General features: G+C 47.8%; 1 protein-coding gene across 6 annotated transcripts in view; it reads right to left on the reverse strand.

The window, feature by feature from the left end:
• The window catches only part of NYAP1 (neuronal tyrosine phosphorylated phosphoinositide-3-kinase adaptor 1), a 331,064-nt gene that overhangs the window by 24,639 nt on the left and 283,068 nt on the right, over positions 1–23,357 (reverse strand). For all 6 annotated transcript variants that reach the window (XM_069215640.1, XM_069215637.1, XM_069215642.1 and 3 more), the window contains one exon: positions 18,228–18,434. In XM_069215640.1, the coding sequence (XP_069071741.1) occupies positions 18,228–18,434 (207 nt within the window). The remainder of the gene's footprint in view (positions 1–18,227; positions 18,435–23,357) is intronic.

The raw sequence follows: 23,357 nt of genomic DNA on the forward strand, positions 1-23,357 counted from the left end.
CTTTTCTTGCAGGTTTATGGAAGCAAGCAGTGATAAGGGACACTTGATTTTGATAGGCTGCCTGTCTCGTAGGAATGTATTTGAAAAGCCTCTGAATTAAAAGGTAAGTTTATTTATTAACACTCCTGTTTTGTTTGCCGCAGACCTTCCCTCCAGACACCGCGTGAGGGAACAATAAAAGCCTAAATAAATACTTAAAACCTCCTACCCTCCACCTTCCCGCTAAACTTCATTTAGTAAGCACCGGTGCATGAAAAGGCTACTCAGACTAATGAAGATTACTGGTAAGTAGGCAAGCCATTAGGCGAGGTAGGGCGCCACCACAACAACAAAAGCAGGGAAACAGCCTTTCTATAGGTCAATCAAGCCCTTGCTTATCATTAATTTGCTTTATTGTCACTGTCATTTGTTTGATTCTTATTCGATGACTTTCCTTCTTCCCAGCTTGTCAATCTTGTTTGTGTCCCTCCCCGGAGCACGGCCTCTTTACCATCTCTCTTTGATTGCCTGACGTATTTCTCTCCACTGCACACTTTTACTGAACTTCTTTTTTCTTTCTGCTTAAGCACTTCATGAAGGTGCATTTTTTCCATCTCTTGCCCGCACGTGCTTCTCCCCCCAGCAAATACCCACCTTCCTGTGCTCTGTGTTGCTGGCCCCTCCTCTTGCAGACTCTCTCTTGTGTGCCAAACTCCCTCCTCCTCACTCTGTGTTGGTTATTAGCTTGTTTGCTTCTCCCCGTCCCTTTTGTTGTTTTCTCTCATTTGGTGCTTTTCCCCTAAACCCCGCACACTCTCCATTTCTCTCCCCCATCTGATCCTCCGTAACCCCTCCCCCCCACTGTCTTTTTTCAATTGTATTTTTCTTATGAAGAGAAGCAAGCAGCAGAAAATTGCCGCTGGCCTCTCCACATCAAAAGGTGCTCTCGCCCTATTTATTTTTTTACCATGCCATCTTTGCTTGGTAAACAAAAAAGGCGCACATACGTAATAACAATGGCATAATCAATTATTGATTGCCCGACACTGATTGTTTTCCTTAGAACATCCTCATCTGCTGAGTCCACATCTGGAAAGGTCAAATGGATGTGTCTCCATCTTTGGGTCTGGGGTTTAAAAGGCTGAACCTACATGCCCTGGGTTGCATGGAAGAACTAGCCAGGTTGATTTAACAATCCAGATTTTCAGCCTCTCTTAAACTTTATACACGACATTGGAAGTCTTTTGATTAATGGCGCACATCTAGATCTGTGGACTCTTCTGCAAACGATCCTGTTGAAATTCCAGATATCTGGAATGACAGCTCTGTTTTGGTGCTGGCAGTTTCTACCCTGTGGAGCCAGTGGGCAGCAATGGAAGCCTTGAGAGAGTAGGAAGACAGATGCCTAAAATGTTCACTCCCTGGCCTCTAGGCTTTTAAGAAGCTTTTTTCTTAGATGTCTGGTTATTCTTTCCCCAGCATTATCCAGGTATCTACCTTTAGTGCCAGTAGATATTAAATCCCTTTCATTCAGTGCACTTTCTCTTATAGCAGTTTGTAATGGGAGAAGAATAGAGGGGCTGGGGGCCCATTGTGTTCTGACTCCTTTTTCCGTTTCTTTCAAAATAGGTAACTCTAAGACCATCTTTTCTGCCCAAGCTTCCAAATAAAATGTAAGTTTCAAAGGACTTTGTGCTTCCCATTTCCTTTCCATCATTGTCTGGTCCGGACGAGGAGACGTCTTATACTTTGGATGCATTCAGAGCTGTATCCACATGTGTGTCAAAAACTGAGTCATTTAGCAAAGCTCAGTCTCTGTAACATCTGGGGCTTCAGGCCCAGGCCTACAACCATCTTTAGCCCCCCCGTAGGTCATGGCTTAAGCAAACCATCATTTTGGCTAGTGACAAAGGTACTAGGCAGAGTAAGTCAACCAGAGGTATGTTGGCCCCTGGGCTATGTTAAAGGGCGCACCCAAGAAAGGCATGTGGATGCAGCAACTTGGGCTACTCTGAACACTTTTATGACTCATGATCCCCTCAGGTTTGGTGAGGGAGGATGCTTCTGCAAGTTTTGGTGAAAGATGCAGGATACAGTTTTGCCTAAATATTGAATTGGTGTATGATCGTTTAAGTTTTATTTTGCATGACCTTCATGGATGATGATATTTTCTGGTTCGTTCGTACTGCATGGGTGTTCTCTCACCCAGTAAGGGCTGTGGCGAGGGGAAATGCCCTGGTTGCTTACCAACAATCTTCATTACTCCGAGTTTATGCCTTCCTCCTCACAGTCTTAAGTTGCCTTTCCGGCCCTTCCAGGGGTGGAAGGCCACCAGAAAAGATACTTCAGTAATGTTTTAGCATGTTAATGCTTTGTTAATGTGACAGGAAGTAGTGTATGGCTCCTTCATCTTTATATTAAGCAACAGGAAGAAGAAGTCGGCCATACGTGTAGTTTGTTTTTAGTTTTCGCTTGAACATGAAAAGCAATTCTGGATAGAGATGTTATCTCGCCCAGTAAGGCCTGTGGTGAGGAAGACCTGAGCTCAGAGTAATATAAGATTACTGGTAGGTAACCAGGCAGGAATGAAAGCCTACTGAGGAACCTGCAGACTACAGTGCTTGAAAGGAAAAGTCTTCCTGGATGTGGAATGAGAGGTGATGGCTATGAAACCAGGAGATGCTGGTCCCCTCTTTGAGGTCTAGTGATGGACACATGGATATTAACCTTGTGGGTGAGGTGGTGGTTATAGAACAGGAGATGCAGGCTTAATTCCTGCTATCTCACTTGTCTGCCTTTTACAGAACCAGGCATTTAATCTCCCTGCGCCTGGTCTGATATCAGCAGAAACTGAACAACAGTATTAAGTTTTTCTTAAAACGAGTGAGCACGCGGCGATTCTTGGCTCTCTTTTTGTTGCCCTTTGACCAGGTCAAGGGGTTGAAATGTTGATGGTCACTGTTGGCTGAGGTTCTCTGGTCCTCTTGGTGCCAGTCAGAGTCATTGATTATGAACATACTTAGCAGCACTACTTGTTACCAGCCTCTGATAGCACAGTGTTTGCATTAACCTGGATAAGGTGAACCATTTCACAAACCCATCAGCAGGCAAAGCCAGTGCCCTACGATGTGTCCCTCTGTGGCCGCAAACACACCCTCTGGGCCTATTCTGAACTCCAGCCTTGAGTCTGGCCGTGAGGACTGAAACAGGAGCCCAGCGCCTTCTTTTCACTCCTTCTACTGTAAGCCTTTTCTGTGATTCCAGATCATTGTCCTCTCAAAAGACTCTTAGCGCAAGCAGAGAAGCTTACATGGAGACACCCGGAGCGCGTGCAGACACTTTACGCATGCAGAGACATTTATCTGACGCGGAAACACGTGGAACACCTACTGACACTTTAAAGGCAGATACACTTAGCTTACATGGAGACACCTGGAGGTTGTGCAGACACTTTGTGCTGACATTTTAAGGATGCAGAGACAATTAGCTTACAAGGAGACACCTGGAGCACCTTTAGGCACTTTACGCACACTGAGACTCTTATTTTACCCGTAGACACGCGGAGCACGTGAAGGCACTGCGCACGCAGAAACCCTTAGATTACATGGAGAAACCTGCAGCTGTGGACATTTTACGCGTGCAGAGGCACGTATATTACATGGAGAGACCTGGACTACGAACAGACACTTTACGCACTCAGAGGCACTGAGCTTACATGGAGAGACCTGGGGCACGTGCAGACAGTTTACGCACGCAGAGACAATTATCTTCTATGGAGAGACCTGGGGCACGTGCAGACACTTTACGCACGCAGAGACACTTATCTTCTATGGAGAGACCTGGGGCACGTGCAGACACTTTACGTCGACAGAGAAGCTTTGGCATCATGGAGACATCAGAAGACGTTTGTTGAGGAGCCCGGAGCCTGTGAGTCGCGGAGCACTGTTTTGGGACTTTATTTCAGAACCACATGTATAAGCTTTAACTCCGCCGGATATCAAGTGATTACTGTGTCATACCGTATCTGGGTCCAACACTTTTACCACCCCCTGGAGTAAGGTTTAACTGCTCCCTATCCGCAGCTTTGGGGGGACAAGCTTTCAAGATGTATATCTTTCAACCAAATGGAATGAAAACATCTTAGAACCTGAAACACTAACAGTAAACATCAGTGTCCACCGTGGACGCTGCCCTGCAACCACTTCCTGCCACAGGGCCCATGGAGCAGGTTTCACCCTGCACTGCTGCCTCTGATCCCGCTGCATGACAACACTGGGATGGCGTAGTAAGAGGCAGAGAAGGGGTATCTGATCCTGGCTCTGGCACATTACCTAAGTACAGTGAGGCTCTGCACTGATGCCTTGCAGTCTACACGCAGCTCCCTGCTGCTGGCCCATAACTCACTCAGCTGTACAAGAAAGACGGTAACACAAGATCTCCGCAGCAAAAGCAGAAACCCCCTCATCTGCCGACATAAAATGCAGATCTGAGACCCGGATCTTACACGTTGTGCTTTGCAGGAGGCACATTAACCCCCTCAGCTGTTATATGACGACTCGGGCCTGTGACCGGACTGCGCACAGATTCCTCCAGCAAGTTCATTAACCACCAAAGTTATCTTATTTCTTGTTCTCCCCAAGACTATGTGTGACCAGTTCAGCAATTCAGAACAGATTTACTACCACAGTTGAGGTGGTTACCAATCCCTTTGGAGGCAGAGTCTTTTAAACATCTTTAGGTGAAAAGTGACTGTCAGGCTTTGCTTCTCACGACTCCGCCCCTTGTGAATGACACCTTTCTGCCCCACCTCTTGAAACGTCATTTATTTCCTGCGGGATTTGTGTTACGGTTACTGCACTGATTTCAAACAGAAAGCGTGTTTTAAAATGTAACTGCATTCTATATGTCCGTTAAGCCAACTACCTACAGGCGTGCAGGTATTCAGCAGGAGGAACAGGTCCATACGGTGCTTGAAGTGGAAATATAAAGGTGTAGGTTCTCATAGCTCGAGTTTTTTTTTTCCCCCGAGAAGTGCCAGTACCCTCCCATTAAATGTACTGGGCACCCAGGGCTAGGTTTATCGCTGGGGTCGCCTGGTGCGACAAACTTGGCCACACCCCTTCCCATGACCTCCTCCCTCACTACCACCGGGCAAAAGTGCCCCTTGTCTCTCCATAGCCCCTCTCACATACATTTCATCTGTTTTCAAGTGCTGGTAAAGGCTGGTTTTACTAATCCACTCCACTATCCACATAAAATACTGATCCGTTCCTTGCAGCAGGCACGTTAACCCTCTGCACTACTTTAAGGCGAGTCAAAACGGATCTCTCTCTCGAGCACGAATATTAATCACAGGAGTTATCTTGACGTTTCTATTTCTGCCTGAAAACTGGACCCCCAAGAAACTGTAGCAGGTGCTTTCAAATATTAAAGTATTGTTAAACACAGCGCCCCCCGAGGTCAGTACCACTCCCTCCCAGGTCAGCGCCCAGTGCGACTGCACGGGTCGCACCCTCCTAAAGCCGGCCCTATGCGCACCTGGTGAGAAGTGCAGGTGGGCACTGCCCATTTCATGTGACAGATGCACAGCACCTCATGCCCCGAGAGCACCTGCCCGTTTAAGAGCACTGGTGGGAGGCTGGGATCACTTCACGTTCAGGGTAGGTTCAGTGCCGGCCCCCCGTCTGCGTCCTGTGCGCGCTCAATGACGGCGCCATGAACACAAGAATACGTAATAAAGGGCCTCTCTGGCTGGAGCGAGCACTGCTTCCCAAAGAGACCGCCTGCGCCAGCGGTGACGCGCACGGGAGCCCCGCTTCTGGTCCGGTGCCAGTGGGCACTGAGGGGGCCACCGCTGATGCACGGGCGAGGAGAGAGGGCATCCCTAGGGTCTCTCGGCTGGCAGTGTGCCGGAGGATGCCATTGCGCACGCCGTGCGCCATCAGCGCATCTGTGACGCACCAGCGACCGCGCGTCACCGCCTCCGAGACTGACGTCAACAACCCTTATCAGTATGCAGCAAGTAGCCCGTGATGGAAGGGAGCCTCGCCTCCTCCCCTCCCCACACGAGTGCAGAGAAGAGAGCGTGTGCATCTGTGGCATAGGGCGGAGGGTAGCCGAGTCAGCTGTACAGAGGCTGCAAAATCTGTGCGTAACATGTGCGGTGATTTCTGGAAGGTAGCTGGTGGGTTAATGCTCCTGCTGTAGCCATCTGTTTTTATTTCTAGTAAGCCTCCTGCAAAGTGGTGCTTGTTACCTGCAGGCCACATGTTTCAAACCTAGCGAGATGGCTAGGTGGGTTAATGCACTTCAGAGGTCTGAGTATGCATTAGTACGATTTAGGTTTGACTGTCAGTGGATTTTGTGTACAAAAATATCTCTACTAGCCTGCAAATGAAACATTCGACAGCCAGTAAGATAGTATAGTGGATTAATGCAGTTGTGAAAGGCCGTTTTAGTAAGATAAAAGCCAAATGTCACAATATCAACCAGTAGAATATATCTAGTTCATAAATCTGCCTACCGTAGAGATCACTGCATAAGCTGAAGTTCACAGGTCAGAACCCCACTGGGCTAACTTATGGGAGAAGATGTCTACCCTACTGATCCATGGATACATTACAGGCATGGATTGCAAACCCAAAAGGTGGCTCGGTGGGTCATTGTCATTACCATGGAGACCTGTGTCCTATAGGGGTCAGTTCGGCCTCGCACCGTTCCGTGGTCATTGAAGTGAGTACCATGGAGTGGGGTAGCAGGAACACCTGTGCTTAAGGTATACTAGGACATTCAGATAAGGGGTGCCAATATGAGTAGTCAATATCTCTCTAGTTTTCTTTAGACTGGAATATCAGGCATGTTTCTGGTCAAGATGTACCGGAAAAGGAGGGTCCGGGGGAAGCCAGGACTGAGGTCCGCTGGTGCAGCTGTGTGCATCCCAGTGCTGTAATGACATCAGAAGATGGGCCCTGGTAGAGCCTCAAATAACTGGATTAGAAGAGATTGCTTCAGGACAAAATTTAAATGCACTGGCACAGCCGTATTTTACTGTCCGTAATTTAATAACAGAGTGTGAGGCAATGTAGACATGAGTGTAGAAGCTGGAACAGTAGGGCTAAGCCCTGTTTTACTTGCCTTCGGTAACATTCTTTCTCCAGCATTGAATCCTTTATAGATTCACATGCTTGAATCATTCCCTGTCGTTGAAGTTGGAGTCCCACCCTTCCACAATAAAGCATTATGTATCATTATCGTAGGCTGTAATGACAAGGAACAATCACTTTGATAGCCTAGCTATGTTTTTTTGAAAACAGGACCAAGCTTCAGCTAATCAAGCCATAGCACCCCCTAGAATACTCCCAAATACTCCAAAGAGATGCTGAGTATTCTATCTAACCACAGATTCCTCTGCATAGAATACTCCCCAGGTGCCAAACTGGATCTGGAAACCTTTCTTCAGAAGTTGTCCCATATGTCACTGTGCTACTCTGCGTTGGCTTCGTACAGCTTCAGAAATAATGGAGGTGAGCCTCATATAAGCACCACCCCTGTGTGCTAACATAAGTTTCTTATTTATTTCCTTTTTTGCACCCTCGGAAGCAAAGCATGAACAAATATTGAAGCAAGTGTGCTAAATATTAACTTGGGACATTTTTTATAATAAAAAGAGTCCTCTCCACTGAAGAGGGAGCTGGGAGGGTAGTGAGGAGCTTGTGGTTAAATAGAGTATCTACCTGAAAGTTACTTATTCTTCCAATGGATACTTCTAACTACAGATTTCTCATCTTAGACACCAAAGGAGTATATCCCAAGGTGGTAGGTCTGTGGAACAGACGCAGATCAAAACTTCACGCAGGACCAAGTGGGCTCAGTGTCCTTCCTGCAGGACCTGGCTGTCAAGCCAGCAGTGCTTTGAGAACTCTTGTGATGACACCCACATTGTGGCCTGGCATATGTCAACAACAGACACTGTATGAGCTCACACCACTGTGGTAGCAATCTAAGCCCTGTGAAAACGGGCTGTTAGACCTTCCAGTGGCTGCTTCTTGGCCAGCACATAAAGGATATTCATGCAGAGGACTCTCCACCTCAGTAGTGTGTTCTGCACAGCCTTTTTACTACAATCAATGTAAAAGCCTAAAGCCCTTTTGGGGTTCGCCCAAGGGCATCTCCCCACCTCTTTTGATGGGTCTGAAGGGGAGCAAAGAACACTGGGTTGGTGAAGGATAGCCAAATGTCAAAGGGAATCAGATTTTGACAAGAATGCCCCCCAAGTCCTCAGGACCAACTTGTCAGTGGAAAAAAAGGTAGTGTATGGTGGATGCACTGTAATTGCCTAGAGTTCACTTACGCAATGAGCTGATGCAATCACAATGAGGAAGGCTGGCGTTAAAGTCAGGAAGCACAGCAAGCCACTATGCATCCGCGTGAAGGGCGTACACACGAGAAATGTCAATGGCAAGTTAAAGTCCCACTCTGGCACCAAAATGGCTTGGGAGGGAACATGTGTATCAAACCTTTAATAAATCTCATCACAAGATGTGATATAAACAAGAATTGTTGTCAGGTAAGTGGAGAAAGGCTGGAAGGGCTGACAAATAACCTTTAATAGTGCCCACTGCAAGGCCTTCTGGGCCAAAGATAAAACAAACTAAAGGATATCTGTCATCTTTGCTTGCAAGGGATATATCTTATGAGTGTCACAACAGGCCACAATTTTGTCCCATTGTTTGACATAAGTGGATTTCATGGAGGAGTGCCTGGAGGCAAGGATGACAGCCACTACTTCAGGCAGCAAATTAAATGCAGTCAGTTGCTGCCGCTCAGTTTCCATGCATGTAAGTGTAGATTGCTTAGATTCAGGTGGAGTACCGTATCCTGTTGCTGCATCTTAAGCTCCTGTGTAACTTTGGCTTGTTGATAGTGAACCCCAATGATGTCAAGGGGTTGTCTAGAGGTAGTCTCCTCTTACAGAGGCAAATACACTCTCAATACCACCCTTGTAGAGTATCAGTAGCACCTCTTGCAGAGCAATGGACAGGTGCTTGCCTGAAGTTTGCTCTCAGGTGGGGGAGAATATTAGGCGGGGCAAAAGAAAAAGGCAGGGCGCATAGCCATGCTGAATGATTTGTAAGACCACCTGTCAGACATGATGAATTGCCGCCATAAGAGTAAATGATGGATGCTGCTCCCCATTAGAGGGGCACACACCAAAAAGGACAAACTAAAATGTTTGGTGGCTGTTGCTGGTTAGAGAAATGGGAGGGCCGATTCCCCTGCTGGCCCATGTGCTGCCTGCCACACCTGTGTCTACAGCATCAAACGGTCTGGGATTAATGCTGCACTGGTTAGGGAATCTGTTCCCTCCTATACACAAGCCCTTTGGAAAAGACGCTGAACATTTTGTATTGGTGTGGAAATGGCTTTGCAGAGGGTCGACAGACCCAAGAAACATGCCATAGCTCTACTTTCCGTAAAGCACTTCAATGCAGAGTCTGCCTTCTCACAGAAATGTCCCATTGAAGGGCATATCCATGACAGAGGTCTGTACATCACTGGAAAATCATGTGCAACTTATCAACGAGTCAATGAAGTATAACACTAGTAGCGACTGCCTTGCCCAGGCAATCTGCACTATCCAGATCTGCTTGGATAACATATTTAGCGATGTCATGTTCATCATGTGTTGTCAGGACCAAAGAAGCCATAAGATCTTCCACAACTGCCGGCAAGATTTAATTTCCTTGTCTCACAGAGCATGTGTGTATGAGCCAGTATCAGGATACCTTTACTGACCTCAGCGCTAGACTGGGGGATGGAAGTGTATGCTTGTCAAAAGCCTCAATCCTCTTGGATTTTCTATCTATAGAGATGGAATTCACTTTATTGGTTGTGGCCTGTTCAAGAAGGCTCTCTGGACAAAAGTGCGTGATCAGAAAATCAAGGTCGACAGGAGACAGACTGTGATGCCGGGCTAGCTGCCTATTCATAGGTGGGCAGAAATAGGGATTCATCCAGGTGGTCTGCAAGGCAACAATTAGAGCCTTGTTAAAAAGGGAGCAAGGGCTAAGAAGTAGCTCAAGCTGGCTGTAAAGTCTGTCAGGACGTTAATTTTGATCTCAGTTGAAGGCAGCTGTAAATACAGTGCCTCAGCTGCCCTCCGGTCCACCACAATAAATTAGGCACTGTCATTGGTGGCCCAAGTTGTGAGCTAAGCCCTAGCTCAGGAGAACCCATTGGCATCTTGCAAATTTATGTAAACAGCATCATTGTCCACATGGGTGTCCCTTTTTCTGGAACAGGGTCGTAGTCAATGCAAAAAATCTAATAGAGCCTTTGCTGATGTGCAAGACTTGGCACAGGAATCGAGTCATAATTAGGGTGCATGACGACCAGTTGCAGTTTTGTGATTTTGTAGTATGTATGACATCAGTCGAGATTGACTCGACGTTAGTTCAGTGTCCGACATTGTCATCAGTACTAGTCCTCTTCTGACGCTGGTGGCATCGTCATCAGCACTGATGAGAATGGGGCTGGTGCAGGTTTCAAACCATAGTAGAAATACGTACCAGTGTCAATACAGGACCCGTATTGGGTCCCAAGAGGTCAGATCACCAGTGGTAAACTAACCAGTGGTCCCTTGGTTTCTTGTGGTCTGATGGTATGCCACAGGAAGCCAGAAGTGCACCAGAAATTTGCAACATGGGCTCTTTGAAGGCTTCAATCTTCTGCACTGTTGCTGATGGCTCAGAAACCCGTGGCATAGCACAATCAGTTGAGTCATCGGCTCAGTGACTGAATCCTCAAAGGTGTATAACTGACATTGTGATTCCCTCGCATCTTCTCTTTAGCTTCAGAGTAGAGAGATAGGGTTGAGTCCCACTTTGCTTTTTTATGTGTGTGCTTTGACTTAATGGAGGATTTTGAGCTCAAACTTGATTGCTCTGAGAATTGCCCCAGGAATGGGGCTGAATTTGCACCTGTGACTGGGAGCAGGTCTTATACGAAGGACACACATTTTTCTTTCGTTTGGTGACATACAGCTTCTCCTCGTGGTCCTGTATCATCGTTGGTTGCATGAGGGCACATTTATTGCCCATCTTCCAGTCATGGCTCAAGCACAGACACCAGAGAGACACCTCATGCGGGACTGTGACCAACATCTAATTTCTGTAATTGTGGCAAGTTTTAAAATCTGTTGTTTTGAATGGGAACATCGCTCTCTAGCACACTGAAATTTTTTAAGGAGTAGTAGGAAAACTACCAAGATTGGGAGCGGAGCTCAGGATCTTCATCCAAAGACGTGGAAAGAAAGGAACTGACGTCAGCACTTCGAGGTTGTACTTATATGCAGCTCTGCTCCATCACTTCTGGGGCAAGGCAACACGGAGCACTGCTGAAGAAATGTTTCTAGATACAGTCAGGCACCTGAGGAATATTCTAAGGTGTGTAATCTGTGGTCAGAAGTATCCATCAGAACCTCTCCCAACAGAAACACCCACATGGTCTCCAGCTTTATCCCACTTAACTAGAAGGATTGTCCACATTTGTTTGATAAGGTCATTTTTAGTACTGTTTGAGCTTCTCAGGACTTTAATCCATGCATCGTTTGAGGTAACTAACTCTGGACCGTCGCCATTCGATCTCGGTCCATCTGGCAATGTGGTTTGTATAATGGACCCAGTGCTGCAGAGGAGTTTCCATAACTGGACTCAATAATGTGGATGATAAGCCCTCCATAACTGCAGATAAGGCTCCTTAAGTGGATGTAACACTGAAGATTGGACCTCCAGATCTGAATGCATTCAGATGTGGCCTTCATAAGTGGACGCAATACTGAAGACAAGGTCTCTGTTACTGCTCACAATACTTAAGATTAAATTTTCACAACTGAAGTCAATACTGAAGATGAGGCCTCCAGACATGGATATAACACTCAAGATTGGGTCTTTGGATGAAGTTCTTGAGATGATGGCTCCTGAAGCTAAACCAATACCCTAGACGAAGCTCCCAGGTCTGGATACAAAGCTCAAAATGAGGCCTCCATGACTGTGCTTAATACCCAAAATGGAACCTCAGTAGGTGGAAAAATGAACTGAAGAAGAGGCCTCCAGAACTGGATACAATGCTTAAAATGAGGTCCCCGGAACTGAACACAGCACTCAAGATCATGTTTTTGGTTGCAATATTTGAGATGATGCCTCACAAAGTTAAACAAATGCCAAAGATGAGGCCCTTCCAACTGGACACAACACTCAATATGAGGTCTCCATAACTGGACACAAAACTGAAGATGAGTTATCCATACTAGACTCAATATTGAAGATGGAGTGTCCAGAAATGGACGCAACACTCAAGACGCGGCCTTCATAACTGAACGCAATACTGAAGATAAAGACTCGATAACTGGATGCAGTGCTGAAGATGAGGCTTTCAGAACTGGACTCAGTACTATAGTTGAGGCCTCTGTAAAAGGGTACAATACAGAAGATGAGGCGTCTAGAACTCGGGTCAAAATTGAAAATGGACACAACACTCAAGATGAGTCTTCCAGACTGGGCGTATTACTGAAAATGAGGCTTCCATAACTGGACACAGTATAGAAGATGAGGCCTCTATGACTGGATACAATACTGAAGATGGGGCCTCCATGATTGGACACAGCACTTAGAAAGAGCCCTCCATAACTGGATACAGCACTACGGATGTGGCCTCCATAACTGGACATAGAACGCAGAATGAGGCCTCCATAATGGGACACACTATAGGAGATGAGGCACCCATAGCTGGATTCAATGCTGAGGATGAGGCATCCCTAAATGGGCACAGCACTCAGTATGAGGCCTCCATAACTGGACACAGTATAGAAGATGAGAGAAGATGAGGCCTCCATAACTAGATGCAGAGGTGAAGATGAGGCCTCATGACTGGACACAACACTCAGGATGAGGCCTCCATAACTAGACACAGCACTCAGAATGAGGCCCCCAGACCTGAATGCAATACTGACCATGAGGGCTCTAGAAGCCGACTCAGTACTGAAGGTGAAGCCTCTAGAACTGGACACAACACTCAAGATCAGGCCTTTAGACACTGCATGCGTTATGATGCCTTCCGACTTTTAAACCATACCCAACATGCTGTGCATGGGCTGCTAATTGTAGTTGTAAAGTGGACTGCATGTGGCTGTGCTTGGGCTGCTAATCGTGGTTGTAAAGTGCACTGCATGTGGCTGTGCATGGGCTGCTAGTCGTGGTTGTAAAGTGCACTGCATGTAGCTCTGCATGGGCTGCTAATTATAGTTGTAAAGGGCACTGCATGTGGTTGTGCATGGGTTGCTAATCGTAGTTGCAAAGTTCACTCCATGTAGCTATGCATGGGCTGCTATTTGTAGTTACAAAATGCACTGCATGTAGCTATGCATGTGCTGCTATTTGTAGTTACAAAGTACACTGCACGTGGCCTTGTATGGGCTGCTAGTCGTGGTTGTAAAGTGCACTGCATGTGGCTGTGCATGGGCTGCTAATCGTGGCTGTAAAGTGCACTGCATGTGGCTATGCATGGGCTGCTAATTGTAGCTGTAAAGTGCACTGCATGTGGCAATGCATGGGCTGCTAATCGTGGCTGTAAAGTGCACTGCATTTGTCTATGCATGGGCTGGTAATCGTGGCTGTAAAGTGCAACGCATGCGGCTGTGCATGGGTTGGTAATCGTGGTTGCAAAGTGCTCTGCATGGGCTGCTAATCGTGGCTGTAAAGTGCAACGCATGTGGCTGTGCATGGGCTGCTAGTCGTGGTTGTAAAGTGCAATGCATGTGGCTGTGCGTGGGCTGCTAATCGTAGTTGTAAAGTGCACTGCATGTGGCTGTGCATGGGCTGCTAATCGTGGTTGCAAAGTGCACTGCATGTAGCTATGCATGGGCTGCTAATCGTGGTTACAAAGTGCACTTCATGTGGCTGTGCATGGGCTGCTAATCGTAATTGTAAAGTTCACTGCATGTAGCTACGCATGGGCTGCTAAACATGGTTGCAAAGTGCACTGCATGTAGCCTTGCATGGGCTACTACTTGTGGTTGTAAAGGGCACTGCATGTAGCTTTGCCTGGGCTGCTAATCATGGTTGCAAAGTGCACTGCATGTGGCTGTGCAGACGCTGCCTATTAAGTTTTAAAGTGCACTGCATGTAGCCTTGCATGGGCTGCTAATCGTAGTTGTAAAGTGCACTGCATGTGGCTATGCATGGGCTGCTATTTGTAGCTGTAAAGTGCACTGCATGTGGCCTTGCACGGGCTGCTACTCGTGGTTGTAAAGTGCACTGCATGTGGCTGTGCATGGCCTGCCAATTGTAGTTGTAAAGTGCACTGCATGTGGCCTCACATGGGCTGCTAATCTAGGTTGTAAAGTGTAGTTCATGTGGCTGTGCATGGGCTGCTAATCGTGGCTGTAAAGTGCACTGCATGTGGCTATGCATGGGCTGCTAATTGTAGCTGTAAAGTGCACTGCATGTGGCTATGCATGGGCTGCTAATCGTGGCTGTAAAGTGCACTGCATGTGGCTATGCATGGGCTGCTAATTGTAGCTGTAAAGTGCACTGCATGTGGCAATGCATGGGCTGCTAATCGTGGCTGTAAAGTGCACTGCATTTGTCTATGCATGGGCTGCTAATCGTGGCTGTAAAGTGCAACGCATGTGGCTGTGCATGGGCTGCTAGTCGTGGTTGTAAAGTGCAATGCATGTGGCTGTGCGTGGGCTGCTAATCGTAGTTGTTAAGTGCACTGCATGTGGCTGTGCATGGGCTGCTAATCGTGGTTGCAAAGTGCACTGCATGTAGCTATGCATGGGCTGCTAATCGTGGTTACAAAGTGCACTTCATGTGGCTGTGCATGGGCTGCTAATCGTAATTGTAAAGTTCACTGCATGTAGCTACGCATGGGCTGCTAAACATGGTTGCAAAGTGCACTGCATGTAGCCTTGCATGGGCTACTACTTGTGGTTGTAAAGGGCACTGCATGTAGCTTTGCCTGGGCTGCTAATCATGGTTGCAAAGTGCACTGCATGTGGCTGTGCAGACGCTGCCTATTAAGTTTTAAAGTGCACTGCATGTAGCCTTGCATGGGCTGCTAATCGTAGTTGTAAAGTGCACTGCATGTGGCTATGCATGGGCTGCTATTTGTAGCTGTAAAGTGCACTGCATGTGGCCTTGCACGGGCTGCTACTCGTGGTTGTAAAGTGCACTGCATGTGGCTGTGCATGGCCTGCCAATTGTAGTTGTAAAGTGCACTGCATGTGGCCTCACATGGGCTGCTAATCTAGGTTGTAAAGTGTAGTTCATGTGGCTGTGCATGGGCTGCTAATCGTGGCTGTAAAGTGCACTGCATGTGGCTATGCATGGGCTGCTAATTGTAGCTGTAAAGTGCACTGCATGTGGCTATGCATGGGCTGCTAATCGTGGCTGTAAAGTGCACTGCATGTGGCTATGCATGGGCTGCTAATTGTAGCTGTAAAGTGCACTGCATGTGGCAATGCATGGGCTGGTAATCGTGGCTGTAAAGTGCACTGCATTTGGCTATGCATGGGCTGGTAATCGTGGCTGTAAAGTGCAACGCATGCGGCTGTGCATGGGTTGGTAATCGTGGTTGCAAAGTGCTCTGCATGGGCTGCTAATCGTGGCTGTAAAGTGCAACGCATGAGGCTGTGCATGGGCTGCTAGTCGTGGTTGTAAAGTGCAATGCATGTGGCTGTGCGTGGGCTGCTAATCGTAGTTGTAAAGTGCACTGCATGTGGCTGTGCATGGGCTGCTAATTGTGGTTGTAAAGGGCACTGCATGTAGCTTTGCATGGGCTGCTAATCATGGTTGCAAAGTGCACTGCATGTGGCTGTGCAGGCGCTGCTTATTAAGTTTTAAAGTGCACTGCATGTAGCCTTGCATGGGCTGCTAATCGTAGTTGTAAAGTGCACTGCATGTGGCTATGCATGGGCTGCTATTTGTAGCTGTAAAGTGCACTGCATGTGGCCTTGCACGGGCTGCTACTCGTAGTTGTAAAGTGCACTGCATGTGGCTGTGCATGGCCTGCCAATTGTAGTTGTAAAGTGCACTTCATGTGGCCTCACACGGGCTGCTAATCTAGGTTGTAAAGTGTAGTTCATGTGGCTGTGCATGGGCTGCTAATCGTGGTTGCAAAGTGCACTGCATGTAGCTTTGCCCGGGCTGCTAAATGTAGTTGTAAAGTGCACTGCATGTGGCTGTGTATGGCCTGCCAATTGTAGTTGTAAAGTGCACTGCATGTGGCTGTGCAGGGGCTGCTTATTATAGTTGTAAAGTGCACTGCATGTATCCTTGCACAGGCTTCTAATTGTAGTTGTAAAGGGCACTGCATGTGGCTGTGCACGCCTGCCAAATGTAGTTGTAAAGTGCACCGCATGTAGCCTTGCACAGGCTGCTAATTGTAGTTGTAAAGTGCACTGCATGTGGCTGTGCAGGGGCTGCTTATTATAGTTGTAAAGTGCACTGCATGTAGCCTTGCACATGCTGATCATTGTAGTTGTAAAGGGCACTGCATGTGGCTGTGCATGGCCTGCCAATTTTAGTTGTAAAGTGCACCGCATGTAGCCTTGCACAGGCTTCTAATTGTAGTTGTAAAGTGCACTGCATGTGGCTGTGCAGGGGCTGCTTATTATAGTTGTAAAGTGCACTGCATGTAGCCTTGCACAGGCTGATCATTGTAGTTGTAAAGGGCACTGCATGTGGCTGTGCATGGCCTGCCAATTGTAGTAGTAAAGTTCACCGCATGTAGCCTTGCACAGGCTCTAATTGTATTTGTAACGTGCGCTGCATGTGGCTGTGCAGGGGATGCTTATTGTAGTTGTAAAGTGCACTGCATATGGCTGGGCAGGGGCTGCTTATTATAGTTGTGAAGTGCACTGCATGTGGCTGTGCACGGGCTGCTATTCTCGGTTGTAAAGTGCACTGCATGTGGAAAGGGAAAGCGGGAGGATGGGATTACAGCTCCCCGCCCATCTCCTACCGATGACACCAGCCGGGCCTTAGGTTTGTGGCCATGGTGATGTCTCATGCTTTCTCCAGCAATCCACTTCCACCGCCGCCACGTAAATGAGGGGTGAGACTCAGGGGCAGGAAGTTACATGTCTGCATCTCTCACTTGATATCCTTCCCTCTCCTCCTGCTTCCAGAAGGAGAATAAGAGGTGTTACTTTTCTTAATGTTGCCTTTAGAAATCCGTCACCAAATTGCTTCTAGTCCGTTTGCCATCACTCCTAAACAAAAGGTTTTTTTGAAGGTAGAATCATTTCACCATCTCTTTAAACCTGTTTAACTAAGCATAATTACTCATGGTTTAAATATGTATATGTATGTACATATATGTGTGCATATGTGTGTGTATTCATGTGTGTATGTATGTGGGTGTATATATATATATATATGTATATATATATATATATATATATGTATGTTATTATATGCTTAACATGTTCAAAGGTCATTGCATAACTCCTAGATACGTCGTTATACTAGATACTTATGAATCCCTGCTCTCATCTTATATCACACTTATCTACCCATCACCATATGTCATGTCTCTATCAATCTATCCTTCATTCGCACTCTGACTCACCCCAAATCCATTCTACTACTTTCATCTCCTAAATAACTCTGCCTAAGCTCTTCCCTCCTCTACCACATCTAACTCACCCAAACCTTAGTTTACTACCATGATCTCCCAAACAATCCTACTAATTTCTCCCTCATTTATCTCACCTTTGACTCATCCAAAACCCCTCCTGCTACTAGGATCTCTCTAACCATTTACACAGACTCTTCTGTCCTCCACCCCCCCCCTTTACTCATCCCAAGCCTAATCCTATTACTATAAACTCCCAATTAACATTTCTGGATTCTTTCCTCCTCCACCCCTCGATTACTTCAGTCAATCCAACTAACAAACTCACATATCCGCGGCTCAAATGTACTCATAATAATACTAAAACTGTACTCATATTTCCCTATACTAATCCATCACTAATTCTTGTTGGGTTCTGGAGTAGCATGCCACTCGCCGAAAAGCACTTCAACGCCTTGTCAGTTGGTAGTATGCGCTATATAAATAATATTACAATACAATACAATCTTATCACCAGTCTGTGCCTTTGCTCTCATAACTGATTTCCATGATTGGCTTTGTTTTCCAAGCCTGAATTTTAGCCTACGCACGCCCACAACATTTTCTTATACCTCCGCTTCGGTGGCAAGCTGGGAACGTCTGGCACGGGACGGGCACCCCACTTCTGCCCGCCAGCCGGGCTCCAACACTGTCCAGGCTGTGTTGGGCTCGGACTGGTATTCCTGACTGCGAAGCGCTGTGGGTTCCCTTCTCTTCCCTCTCGGTCTTGGTGGAGGGGTCTGCCACTCCGTTCCATACTCTAGCTCCTTCTGCAGCCTCTGGAAAATAAAAGAGGGGAGCAGTGGTGAGCTGTATCACTATGGTTCAAAATCCAATAATATTCCCAGAAAACCACAACATGAGTGAACATTAGGTGAGCAATATGTGAGCTTCGTCACAGCGGTTCAAACTCCTCAAGCATTCCGGCAGACCCCCAGATGAGCGATCATGAGGTGAGCTCTGTGCAAGCTCAGTCTCAGTAATTTCAAAATAAAATAATATTCCCACAAACCCCACATGAGGTGTGCAGTGTGCGAGCTCCGTTGCTGCAGTTCAAAATCCAGCAATATTCCTAACACCAGTGCTTGACATGGAGAAACAGAAGTGCAGGTGCTCTGTACCAGAGAACCGGCTTGTGTCTGAGAAGTATGCAGGTACTCTGTACCAGAGAACCGGCTTGTGTCTGAGAAGTGCCGGTACTCCCCAATTAAAAGTATTACGTTTTTCTTGAGAAGTGCAGATACTCTCCCTCTCAACCTAGACAGGTACCGCTACTCAGTACCGGACAGTACCGGCCCATTTAAAGCACTGCCTAATACCCCCTCCCCCCTCGGCCCACGGATGAGTGAACATGAGGTGAGCAATGTGCGAGCTCCGTCACTGTGGTTCAAATCCACAAATATTCCCACAAACCCCAACATGAGGGACCATGAGCTGAGCATAGAGGGTTGATGTGCCTGCCGCAAAGAACAGAATGATATTTTGTGTGGATAGCTGAGTGGATTAGTAAAGCCAGCCTTTACAGCGCTTTAAAACAAATGTATGTGAAAGGTGGATATGGTGAGATGAATGGCACATGAATGAATGAATGGTAGTGAGGGATCTAAGGAGGAGGTCATGGGGTGGGGCACAGGGCGCCACCAACGCTAAAGCCGGCCTGCTCTCTTCTCGGGCTCCGTTTCCTAAACTGCACTGTGTATCCCAAGGTCATTGCGTGTGATGCGCACACAAGCTGCACCGCGCCCCCGCCCCCGCTCGGCGAGCCGTGAACGAACAGGCACTGAGGTGTCTGGAAGGGCTTCTCTCGATGCAGCCGAGCAGACCCAGCTCTCTGCGGTGCACTTCATTCCTGGACCTGCTTGGTGCTCTCCTGATCACTGCAAGATTCTCAGCAGAGCAGCGATTAGTGATGGGCGGCGATGGGAGCGCCTCTTCCCTCTCACAGGATGCTGAGCATTCTGGGAAGTTTCTCTCCGGTGGACGCCGTGTTGAAGGCCTCGGAGAGGGAAAGGGTTTTATGGAAATAAACAGAAGCAATGTTGCAGTGGCCTTAACGGTGTGTATGTGGGCCGGATGCCCGTGTGACTGACACATACCACACCCTGATCACCAGCGCCGGGTGGTGACTGGCGGGCCCTGGAGCACGAGGTGTCCAGACGTTGACAGCAGGTTTCCTCATTTTGGGATCGAGGTGCCTGGAAGCATCACATGCACCTGGAGCCGAGCCTTGGCCAACCATGCCCTGCCAGCGGAATGAAACAGATGGAAATGTGTTGCATGCCCAGGGATGTTGGCTGAAACGCACGCTCTTCACATGATGACAGTTGTCATGTATGAATTGGGGTTCCTGGAATGCAAGCCTGATTCTGAGAACAGATGTGCTGAGCAGGAAAAATGGTCTAGTTCTAGCAGCAAAGCTGTGGGAGACGCAGTTCATGGCACTCGGTTCCAATCTCTGTTTCAGCACGTCAGCAGAAGCATTGTGTGATTCTAGGCAACCGCTTCATTCTCATGAGCTTCACATGAACAACAAATGTGAAGTCTGTTGTTTACTACTGTCCGAATAGATTGTCCTGGCCCCATCCTCGGATCTCAGCCGGACCCAGAATCTCAGCACAGCACCGCGCGCTGGGCCTGCTATAATATTATATGTCCTTGTTAGCATCGCTGGGGTACATCGTGGTCAAATCAGATGCTGAAAATTAAAAAAGCCAAAATTGCCTGTAATTTGCAAAGCCTTCTCCAGTTAAGCTGCGGATTGCTCAAGCACTACCCTTTCGGGGCGCACACCTCGTGCATAGCAATTCCCACCTAAATTGAAGTGAGGAAGGGCGCAGCCAGTCGACCATCTTGCGCAGAGCTTTCGAGCTGTGTCTTAGGGCGTTTCTAATACACGTCACGAGCGACCTCTGCAGGTACCACGATGCAAAGTGAAGCATTGTTCCCATCCGAGCGAGCACACCTGGCGCTGTCTGGGCCGCCGCTGCAGCACCCGCGCTGTCCACGGGAGGGCGACGTGACCCCGTGATTGTGGGCATTGCCCTCGAGACGCTGGGGAGACCGAGGGAACAGGCTGATCTCTGACTGCTGCAGTGCCAGCTTAACTCTGCGCCGGTTTCATGCAGCCCCGGGATAACGCAGCACCAGGTTCACGCATCTCCTCTGCAAGGTGCGCAGGTGTTGGCTTGTCATGATTCCCCCAGACCCGGGCAATGAAAGCTACTGAGATAGCTGAGTGGGTTGAGTACATTGACATCCCGAACGGACAGACAGCAGTTTTTTTCTTGCAGTTTTATTCAGCGCTGACCCGGCCCGTAGGTATTGAAGCGCTTTCCATGAGCACCAGTTATATTACTCAAGGACACCTTCATTTTTGGGTAGCTACGAGGAGATTACGTGTTTTATCCCAGAATCGCAGGATGTTGAGCTGACGCCGGGACTCGAATCCGGTCCCACAGCTCCAAAGTCGTCAGCTCTGGCCCTTAGCAGTTCTTAGCAGCCAATGGGGCGAGTGCCCTTAAGTTAGGAAATAGCAGCACCTGCTTTGTAAAGGCTGCCATCAGGGTCATGATTTCTGATATGTTTGTTTTAGTGCAGTGGTTCTTAACCCTTTGACGACTGTGGACCTCTCCAACCCCCTTCTTTTAATCATTAATACAACCCAAGGACCCCCACTGAGGCATTACTTGAAGATGGAGACCCCAGCCCAAGCACTTTCGATGTGAACAGCAAAACAATACACAAAAGAATAACAAAAGAAGCGTTTATCAAAGAAACAAACACATATTTAATCATTATTTTAACTCACAAAAACATAAAAAAAGAATCCATATTTAATAGGAAGGTTGGAACTTTTCTAAATACAACTGAGGCCACTAGCCATCCATACTACATCGCGTTTGATGCTCTTGCAATGCTTTCACCAATCAAAATGAGGACACTACATTTTTAGCTTCCAATTTTAAATTCTTTCACATTTATAGCATATTTTAAAATGGACAGGTTTACTTTTTGCTTTTTTAAATTTATATACAGTTGTAGGAAAATGGCTCCTTGTTGCAGTTAACCCCCACTTTTTGCCTGATATTGATGCTGACTTGACTTGAGAGTGTGCTGGGATCCTGCTAACCAGGCCCCAGCACCAATGTTCTTTCCCTAAAAATGTACCATTGTTTCCACAATTGGCACATCTCTGGCACACAGATAAGTCCCTTGTAAAAGGTATCAGTGGTACCAAGGGCCCTGTGACCATGGAAGGTCCCTAAGGGCTACAGCATGTGTTGTACCACCCCAAGGGGCCCCTCACCCAACACACACATACTGCCATTGCAGATTGTGTGTGTTGGCAGGGAGAAAAAGGCAAAGTCGACATGGCATCCCCCTCAGGGTGCCATGCACACAAAACACTGCCTGTGGCAGTGGTAAGTCACCCCTCTAGCAGGCCTTAAAACCTTAAGGCAGGGTGCACCATACCACAGGCGAGGGCATAGCTGCATGAGCAATGTCCCCCTAAAGTGTCTAAGTCCATTCTTAGACATTGTAAGTACAGTGTGGCCATATTAATTATGTGGTCTGGGAGTTTGTCAAAACGAGCTCCACAGTTCCATAATGGCTACACTGAATACTGGGAAGTTTGGTATCAAACTTCTTGGAATAATAAACCCACACTGAGGCACACATCTAGAGATGCCCGCTGTATTTTACCCAATCCTTCAGTGCAGGACTGACTGGTCTGTGCCAGCCTGCCACTGAGAGACGAGTTTCTGAGCCCATGGGGTTAAGCCTTTGTGCTCTCTGAGGCCAGAAACAAAGCCTGCACTGGGTGGAGGTGCTTCACACCTCCCCCCTGCAGGAACTGTAACACCTAGCAGTGAGCCTCAAAGGCTTCGGCTTTGTGTTACAATGCCCCAGGGCACTCCAGCTAGTGGAGATGCCCAGCCCCTGGACAAAGCCCCACTTTTGCCAGCAAGACCAGAGGGGATAATGAGAAAAACAAGGAGGCGTCACCCCCTCAGCTAGGACCACCCCTAAGGTGTCCAGAGCTGAAGTGACCCCCTCCTTGATAAATCCTCCATCTTGATTGGAGGATTAGGCCTAATAGGGATAGGGATGTGCTCCCCTCCCCAGAGGGAGTGGGCACAAGGAGGGTGTAGCCACTCTCAGGGACATTAGCCATAGGCTACTGCCCTCTAACCCTAACTCACCCCTAAATTTAGTATTTATTTAGGGGCGACCCTGAACCCAGGATTTTAGATTCCTGACATCCTACAAAGAAGAAGGACTGCCCAACTGAAAAACCCCGCAGACAAGAAAGAAGACGACAACTGCTGTGGCCCCAGCCGTACCAGCCTGTCTCCAACCTCACAGAACCTGCACTAGCGACACATCCTGCGGACCCAGCGACCTCTGCCGACTCAGAGGACTGCCCTGCAACTACAAAGGGTCAAGAACTCCAGTGGAAAGGGGACCTGTCCAACACAAGAAAGAAGAAACCATCTTTAAAGGGACTCTCACCTCACTCTAGAAGCGTAAGTCCCCACCACTCTGCACCCGACGCCCCTGGTCCGTGTCCAGAGAAACCAACGACCCAGAGAGGACCCCAAGGTGACTCTGACAACGTGTCCACCCTGGGCTGACCTCTCTGCACCCCCAAGACGATGCCTACAGAGGAAATCCCGAGGACCCCCCTGATCGTGACTGCC

Source organism: Pleurodeles waltl, chromosome 12, assembly GCF_031143425.1.
Source record: "Pleurodeles waltl isolate 20211129_DDA chromosome 12, aPleWal1.hap1.20221129, whole genome shotgun sequence".
Lineage (NCBI taxonomy): Eukaryota > Metazoa > Chordata > Amphibia > Caudata > Salamandridae > Pleurodeles > Pleurodeles waltl.